Source organism: Epinephelus moara, chromosome 24 (assembly GCF_006386435.1).
Source record: "Epinephelus moara isolate mb chromosome 24, YSFRI_EMoa_1.0, whole genome shotgun sequence".
In the NCBI taxonomy this organism is placed as follows: Eukaryota; Metazoa; Chordata; class Actinopteri; order Perciformes; family Serranidae; genus Epinephelus; species Epinephelus moara.
In genome coordinates this window covers 13,658,812-13,668,296 of record NC_065529.1, presented here as the reverse complement: position 1 = coordinate 13,668,296, position 9,485 = coordinate 13,658,812, and the positions used below count along the sequence as shown (strand labels likewise).

Below are 9,485 nucleotides of genomic sequence, written 5' to 3'. Positions count from 1 at the left end.
GCAGATAACAGTGCATACTCCAAGACAGCTGTTTTCGGGAGTTCTGATCTTCGCCCTGGACTAAGTTTTACCAAAGAATGTTTTTTCCCACATGTGGACGAAAGGTCAAAACGCAAAGAAAAAATGTTTTCAAATATACCCGTAGACGTGTGGACAAGGCCTGAGAGTCTACAGCCACACTAGCTGTCCTGTGAGAATGGAGGCCTACTTAGACACAGAAGTGCTGTGATCTACATGCTAATGTCGGCATGCTAACGTTAAGCAGGTTTGGTATTTACTATGTTCAGTTAGCACAAAATACGCAAGGTAGCCTACACAAGTGTCATTAGTTTTGCAGGTATTTGGTCATAAGCCAAGTATAATGGACAAATAGAAATTTGACCTGATTGCACTAGTTGAAAAGTCAGAGGGTCAACAAAGTCATTGCAGTCTGTTCCCAACAATGGTCTCAGGAAGTTGTTCACAACCCAATTACCAGAACTTTTTTTAAGTTTTTAAGCCTTTTACAGTGCAGTTGTGATCCACTTAGGTGCATCAGTTCCAGTCAGTTTATGTGGACCTGAACCTAGATCGTCTGATTGGACAATCCAGGTATAATTAGTGCTATTAGTTAAAGCTGTGTTAAATTTTTTTAACACTTTTCGAGGTCCCCTGTTAAGATTATAGTGAAAATTATTTACTAAGACTTGAATAATCAGTTTACATTAGATATATAAGAGAAAAGTAGAACATCCAAGTATACACTGCTGTGCTGATATAATGTGTTATGCAGGCGTGAGCTGAAAAGAGCTGAGGTGATGTGTTACCCAGGGAACGACCTCTGGGAGACCTGAATTATTGAGCAAAGTAATTACTGAACCAACTGAACCAAGGTCTGTGGGGAGAGATCCACACCTGTCTCAGACACACATACACACACACAAAAATAAAAAAAATCGTACCAAACGCAATTAGCACAACCAATTTATTGTCTTTCAAGAAAAAACAAAACGAAAAAACAACAACACAAAACTCTGAAAACATAGAGAAACATACACCTTTAAATTACACAGGCTCTTATAAACAAAATAAAGTCTCTTTCTATATTTACATCAGCAGGGGTAACGACTCCTCAGCATGTCTCCGCTAAAATAAGATAAACATTTTCCTCTGATATCCATCTCTGTGCACAAAAGCCAGCATCTTTTCTCCACACAGCCCTGACCCTGATTGTTTTGGATGAGCCCCAAACCCAAACATCGAGGCCTGAAACTCCTCTTTTCCCGCCATTTTGATTTGTCATGCTTGCAGCTAGCTAAGAGTGGATTGGCCCCAGTGTTATGTAGGTACACTACATTTTGTTACATTGCCCTATTAGTCAATATGGTTATTGAGTGTTGAGAACAAAGACACCAAAACTATCCATGTGATTAGAAGCGTTAGCCACAGATTCCTTCAGGCTAATAGCAACATGCGAATGGATAAACATACTGAGTAGGATGTAGCAGGTTTATTTCTGGCACTATTTTACTTGTGGCAACCACATATTCATCTGTTGAGCATTGAATTGGGGAGGCACACATTCTCCAAAAATCCAACACCTTTACCTTTTTCCACGACGTTACATGGAAAGAGGTAAAGCAGTAGCTAGTTAATCGTTTGCACATCTTTTGTCCTACATTTACTTTAAAGTATAACAATGTTTTACATAAAACTACAACTTAAACTACAGTTTAAGACTACTTTTGACTTCAAACTCAAACTATTTTTGACGTTAAAACTAACTCATTAAATAAATTTGGAACCTACAGTCACTTAGGACCATGCATGCTAAACTGTAGCATCATTAGCATGAAGCTAACCAAGTTTTATTATTGGAACTAACCTGTTTCCTACAAAGAAAAACAAAATAAAGCATACCTCTAAAACAATCAGTATGCCAATATGTTAACTCCAATCATCAGTGATGCAGCCCTACTATCAAAGAACATAGTGCTAAGTGCTAACATGGAGCCAAATATCACTCAGCAAGCTAAACTGTTAGCGTGGCACACTGTAGCCGAAAACGAACTGAGGACTCACGGATGATTTTGGTTTCTACGTTCTCATGAAGTTGACCAGTGGTTCAGTTACCCAAAAACTTTGTTTCTATTTAGCCTCACTGTCAAAAGCTGACAACCATTAATGGACCTTTTCTCCATCTCTGTAACTGTTAGAGAGAACATCCTACCGATAAACAACAGCCTCCACGTGACGTGTGATTTGGGATTGATTTGGCTCTGTTTGATAGCTGGAACAGGGAAATAAAAGATGAAACAAGAAGACAACAATTTAGCCTATTCAGATGGAACTTTACCTTAATTCCACTACGACGCTGATTGATCTGTCTGCAAAAATGTCATGTAGTTTAACTTTGAGCCTTTTAAATATGAAAATAATTCCTGAAAAATTATGGTGCATGTTGGATATTTTCTGCAGTGCTGCAAGAGGCTGCATCTCAAAAGCAGCGAAAACAACAGCTGACATTTGGATACACAGATAGGAGGTGCTCAACACGACAATCAATTAACACTCAAAGAAGCAAACACAGAGGTATAAAAAAAATAGGTAAGGCTGAGGTCAACCCACTGTGCTATGGAGAGGGAACTCATAGACACACAAATACAGCATATACAACACAGCTCAACTGAACAGTGTGATGTGGGAGGACGAGGAAGAGGAGGGTTAGATTGTTAATTTACTGTACATTATCTGGGATGTAACTTCTTAAAAAGGATTTCATTGGCGGTCTGATTGTAAACCACTGGGTGCTGTGACAGACCCCTCAGATTTTTATCCTTTTAATTAGCATTTGAATGATTTTATGCAGTTTGTCTTTCTGCTTTTTTAAAATTGTTTTTAATGCATTATGTAAAGCACGCTGAATTACCGCTCTGTATGAAATGTGCTACACAAATAAATTTGCTTTGCCTTAACTGAAACATTTACTACAACCATGGTGACCATAGATGGACGACATGACGGACAGCTCCCCAAAATTGAAGCCAAAACGTAACGATCGCCCCCTGGTGGCTGGCTGCAGTATGGGTCATAAACCCCACCCCACCATTTTAGCAATGGGACATGAGCCAAACTAAAAACTCAATGTAAATGTCAAATACATTTTTCCCAAAGATGGTTTCTGTCATTTTACGTAGTTCTTATTATGCAGCTGTACGTTGAAGTGATATTTTTTCTTCAAAGTTAGTTATTTGATGCAGTATTAATGGGGTTTGAGGTCATGATTGACAGCTATGTGTGCCACTGGTGTGCTTGCGATCAATGGTGCTGCACAAGACTGGTTGGACAAAGTGTTTGGGCGGGAATTCGACGCCACAGCGATCGTTACCACGCAGACTCCGGCTCCAAATGACATCACCAGCAGCCGTATCTGGGATATTTTGGCTTCATTTTCGTACAGTGGGGGTAAGTGGAAATGTGCCGCTCATCTTCATATACAGTCTATAATGGTGACAAACAAAACTCTGCGTATTCTGTCGAGAGCCACTACATGTATGTGAAGCAATGACTGGCATCTGCCATAGTTTTGTTTTAAGTGAGATCAATTTAAAGATGTATCTTATCTGCTTCAAGTAAACAATGTTCCAGAATGCTGATGTGATGTGATCTGATGTGATGTAATACATTTTACACATTAGGTTCATTTTGTTTGTCATGACGACTACTTGTCAGGCTGTGAGAACAGCAGAATAATGTCTGAAAAATAACCCTGATGATGTCAAAAGGGTTTATCAGTGTGAGATTAGAGACTAACAATGTATACTTTTAAGTCAGAGTTAGAAAGTAGGGGTTTAAATTTTGAAACCACATGGACATTTACCAGGAAGTGGGTGTCTAATGTGGCAGGGTATGAAGCTGCATCATGGGAAGTGTAGGATCCAGTGTTTTAGGTGCTTGAACCATACTGAGGTTAGTCCTCAGTATGGTTCAAGCACCTAAAACACTGGATCAGGATATCAGGATCAGGATATCTCAGCCTCTTACTTACTTACTGCCCTTTATGTCAGCTGGCATGTAGGGCAGCATCTCAGCCTTTGCTGCTAACCATTCTTTTTTAATCTGAGCCCCCCATCTTTATATATCTTACCAAATTGCTGAAACAAACCTTCGATCTCTCTATTTATTTTCTCTTTGTAAGATCAAATTTAAATTGGAGCACTATAATCTGCCAAACTCCAGGTTCCATACTACTCCAGACAATCTGATCCATGACTTGCGTGAGTGTCATATAATATATGAGCATGTGGTGCAACAAGTGTCAGTGTTCTCAACACTGAGATACTTAATGTGAAAATTAGCAGACAGGAATGCTGCTGCTCTGGGTTTTTCCATGACGTAATAACCAGCTTCTACCAGCAGGGGGTAGTACTGACATGCTGATAACATACAGCTCCATCACTGGCCTGTTGCTTCAACCACAGAGTAGTAACTCAGCTGTCAAACAGGTGAAAACAGGGATTCTGGTAAACGTGTGTGGTTTTAAACTTTCCTCCAATGAGAAGAATCCCTGTGGTGCCAAAAGTCAACATGGGAGGAAAGCAAGTAGCATAAGGGATTAAACAGTAAACCCTCTCCCTTGTAACTTAAGTATGACTTCTGTATTCTAAAACAAAGCAGCTGATGACATGTCTATGAAGGGAAATGAGTAACACAAGAGCTTGCCTCTATGTGTGTGTGTGTGTGGGGGGGGGTTCTACTAATTTCAACTAATTTACAAAGGAGTGAGTATGACGTTTTCTCACCACATCTGTTCACGTTTGCCTACCAGAGGGGCAATCTTATCATCTGGTGACAACTCAATCCCTCCCGTCTCCCCTGTTCCTCCTCCATTCCTCTTCTCCGACTGTCAGTCAACAAAGAGCTCCCTTCCTCCTCAGCTACCCTCCCCTCTCATTCCTCACCGCCATTTTTTCCTCTCCCACCCACCCCACTCCCCCACTTCAGTCTGTCAGGAGCACCAGTTCCCCCTCGCTCCTCTCTCCCGCGTCGCTCTCCTCTCCTTCACTGTACGGCGGCCGCTCCCTCTCTCGTTCCCTCTCTCGTTCCCTCTCTCTTTCTCTGGGCAGGGACGTAGGTGTGGCCTGGCCCTCTGCTCGACGCATCGTGGGGGGCACCTGTGGCAGGTAGTGCTCCAGTAATGCGGGGTGAAAGGGCATGGTTGCCACTGAGACCGAGCTGGCACCGCCCGGGTACTGGCCATCGCTGTGGGAGTAGTGGATCTGCTGCGGTTCTGTTTGACTGTAAAGACAGGAAGTGATGCGTACCATAAGACTGTAGGATGAATCAGCTTTCTATTGATACATCAGTTTGCTGATATTCAGAGACTTTTACCTTTAATATCATGAAGGTGATGAGTTTAATGGACAGTAACCACTGCCTAGTCTGAACTGTTGATACAGTTTCATCTGGTTTTAAACAAGTACGCATGAATATGTTTGATTATTTATCTAAATCAAACTGAAATTTGAATTCTCCTTTTTGTGCAAGGACATACAAATTCTAATGATATTATTTCATTTTTCAGAAGAGGAGAAATTTTTTTTGGATGTAACATTTGAGATTCACCATTCATATAACTTTTCTGTTTGAATCATCAGTACAAAAGAAAACAAAATATATCTAATTCTTTGATTAAATGTCAAAGGTTCAACCTTGTGAGCATAAAAAGCATTTTGTTCACAAACTTAGTGGCAAAGTATTTTGAATTTGCAACACTGATTGACCTCTTCTCCACAGATACAGTCAGTATTTATGGGAAAGCCCACAAAATGTCACATCCTTTCATGCCAGGGGGAAAGAAGCATTTGCTACTACACCAAAGAGTTTTTGTGTGTCTTTCTGCACATTGAATAAGCTTATAAATCCAGAGTTAATGGGTATTTTTCAACCTGGACCTGATTTCCCCATGTTTTTTGTGTCTAAGTGAGTAATGGGAACAACATTTTTTGAAAATAGTTCAGCAATGAGTGAGACCACTGCAGCTGACGGCAGCCAGCAATGTAAACATGGAGGGCAATTGTGCACCATCAAGCTACGTCCACTAAAAGAACTTGTTTTTGCCACTGACAGGCTCAGGACAGGATTGTTATTGACAACATTATGGAAAGGATCCTTACAGAGATAGACCGTTTTGTTATCCTTTTTGATTAACCAGAAACAGCCCCGAAATCGCCATCACCAAACCCACCAGACTCCATTTAAATGATCAGTACTTTTATCATTGTAAAACACATTTCCTTCAGAGTCAAAAGAAATAAAATAAAACTCACAAAAACAACCCTAGTTCGTCTTTCCACTGTTTTAACAATAACCAACTCTGGCTTGGTTGAAACAAACCCTTAATTCATCCAGTTAGATGTGAGAGTACGCTGACTCGATACATGCTAGAATTACTGTTTATTTAAATGGGATCTGGTGGGTTTGGCGATTGTGATTTGGGGGCTGTTCCTGGATAAACAAAAAGGGTCTAATGCTTTATTCAGTGTTAGCCAATGGTAAAAAAGTTGTGAGCGTCCAAGAAAATGTAGTTCTTGAGATTTGACAGTCCCAGTATGTGATGACATTATAGCAAAAAATGGTTGATGGCTAATGGTGTTGAGTACCGTTAGCACTGCCATACTGTCTCCAAACATGCATGGAATTCACTAAAGCACACCAGTCTATTACATCAATGGCTGTGCTGATGGCTGCGGGGCAACGATATTATGGTAAGTTTAACTACTCATATTGTATCGTGTAGTAAATTTAATAGTGTCTCTTATGTTTGTTTAAAAATTGCACTTTCCCAGCATTGACAGGCTGAGGGAAAGGACTGTTTTCCCCCTCGTCTACTCCACCCTCACCATGTCTAGACCATGTCTAGACACCGACTGTATCTATAGCAATGGTAGCCAAGGCTCATGGGTATTGTAGTGTTAAGACCCATCAACCATGCAAAACTACTGCACCTGGAAAATGGAGGCTCGTTGACCTAGCTTGCCAACCTACACACACCTAGAAACAGGAAGTGAAAACATAATGGTCTTTAAAATACAGTATCCCAGTCACTCTGAAGAAAGCCGATATGAATAACACGATCACAAATGAAATCTAAGGCCATTTTGAGGTTCTGATATTGACGTTTATTTCTCTCAAAAGAGTCTAAAAGACAAAAGATGTGTTGAGCATATCTGGGAGGCAAAGAAAAACATCACTGAAACAGAAAAACGCTCAAAACCAACCACTGTTAACAGTTCCAACCTCCAACTCCTCCAGCTTAACTAGTTGGAGGAGTTAGAGGGAACAATGGCAAGGGATGCTATTCATCGTCAAGGACAGACTGAAAAAAAAAACAGCCCAGCTGCGGTATCAATACTCCACTTTTGTTTGTGTCTTAAAGAATAAAAGGAGAGCTTTGGGAGCTGCAGGCATTGTCTACAATGTGTGGAGGTGCAGAGAAAACTCTCGTCAATGGAGCGAATTGTCAGCGTTGTCTGCCAGGGACAAACTCTCGTGCATTGCATTCTCAAAGTTGTGCAAATGAAGTTGGTGCGTGCATTGGTTTCTACCTGTGTGTGTAGGTCGCTCTCTGCTCCTGCCGGCGGTTCTTCATCATGGCCTTGTACTCGCCCACCCTCAGCCTCCGTCCCTCCACAATACAGGTCCGTTTGGGCCGGGGCTTGTACTTGTAGTCAGGGTAGCGCTCCAGATGCTGTCTGCTCAGCCTCGCCTGCTCTTCGTAATAAGGCTGCTTCTCTTGATTGGACATGCCCTTCCATCTGGAGCCTAAAGACACATTGGCACAAGGAGGATGAGGGAAAAGTAAATAAACAATAAAGATGAGTTCAATCAAAGTGTTCTAGCAGTGAGGAGAGAGCACGCTTAAATGTTTATGTAGCTTCAACTTAGTTTTGGCTGGGGTTCTCGTCCTTTCTCAGGTCTGTCAAAGGTGCATCAATTTGATTCCATCTGGGAACCTTGTTCACATGTTATGCTTCTCTTTCTCCCATTGTTTCCTGTCTGTCCTAACTGTTCAATGAAGGTGAAATGCCAAAAAAAACTAAAGACAATCTTGTGGTGAGATCAAAAACAACAGGATTAAATCTAATGTGGGCCAGGGACATTAAGGACACATTCACACTGGTGCTATTTGGTCTGCTTTAAACGAACCCTGGTCCGCTTTCACGGATAGTTTGGTTCATTTGGAGTGGTGTGAACACTCATTCGAACTCTGGTGCGGGCCAAACTAGCTAACCCTGGTCCACTTGAAAACTGGGGGTCTCGGTTCACTTGCAAGTGAACGCTGGTGCGGTCCGCTTACAGTGGGAAATGCAAACGCACAATCCAGCGGACCAAAGAGAGGAAGTGAACCAAAGAGAGGAACTGATGTAGAGCGCAGTGCATTTTGGTGTTAGGTGTTTTTGTGAAGGGAATGGATTTCCATTTTAGTCCTGGCCAATCGATGAGCTGGGTTTTCTTCTTCCTCGTGCTTTTTTTCTTCCTGTTCAGTGGTAGTTTCGGGCAATACCGCCCCCAAACGAGCAGCTGTTGTAACTGTGTGACGTTGTCCAGGCGGTTTGGTCCGCTTTAATAAGTGCAGTGTGAAAGTGAACCGAACCAAATGAAGGTGTGAAGTTTTTCGGCATTCCCCACCCAATCGAACCAAATCCCCTGGACTATCCTGGTGTGAATGCGCCCTAAGTGTGTGTGGGCAATGACCCCGTCTCTACTTCCTATCTGCCTACTTCTGGCCCCTTTGCTCAGACCACACCCCCTTTTGAACTTGGCGTTCATTTAGATCTCAACTAATTTCAATCCTCTCTGCTGATGTCAGGTGTCATTTCAGGACAATCAGATGCGGCCCTCCACCACCCCATTTACCTTCACTTTTAAACATTCAATGCCCGGTCCTGCTCCACATCCCATCATCCTCATCTTCATTTCCATCACCAGTGTCCAAGCTCCATCAGGGGAATATTCCAAAACTTACCATGGTACCTCTGCCCACTTTGTATACACATCATGGTGGCGTCTAATCGCCAAAGAACTTTCCACTATCCACCAATATCCTGCACTATGTAATAAATTATTGTTAACTCCATATGAAGTCTGTCCTGATTGAAATATCGTCATCATGATATTTCACAATGTTACTATGCATTGCATGTTTTCCTTGTATCATGCAGCCCTAGTCTACCCATGTATTTAAAGTTGTTATGGTTTTGTCACTGTCAGTGTGGTACACAAGAATGCACATTTTTAAATTCATATTAGACCAAAAATGATTTGATTGGTTCCTTGTCTCTGGGTGAAGGTGTGGTTAACACATCTTCACCCACAGAGGTGTGAGATTAGCTGCTGTAGTAATTGGTGTGAAAACCAGCACAAACATGGATCTCAGTGATCCCACCACAATGAACAGAGAGTACTGGAGAGAGCAGTTCTCTGCAGATTGAGATGAGGTATTT

The 9,485-nt window shown here is 41.7% G+C and overlaps 1 protein-coding gene across 6 annotated transcripts in view; it reads right to left on the bottom strand.

Moving 5' to 3' along the window:
* Positions 1 to 4,004: 4,004 nt before the first annotated feature.
* Positions 4,005 to 9,485, bottom strand: part of LOC126386278 (transcription factor SOX-13-like) — a 55,277-nt gene continuing 49,796 nt past the window's right edge. For 3 of the 6 annotated variants that reach the window (XM_050038513.1, XM_050038515.1, XM_050038514.1), the window contains exons 13-14: positions 7,587 to 7,803; positions 4,005 to 5,277 (exon numbers count right to left, since the gene is read on the bottom strand). In XM_050038513.1, coding sequence (XP_049894470.1) covers positions 4,980 to 5,277; positions 7,587 to 7,803 — 515 coding nt within the window. In that variant the 3' untranslated portion in view covers positions 4,005 to 4,979. The remainder of the gene's footprint in view (positions 5,278 to 7,586; positions 7,804 to 9,485) is intronic. The other 3 variants (XM_050038516.1, XM_050038517.1, XM_050038518.1) reach the window with 2 other exon arrangements.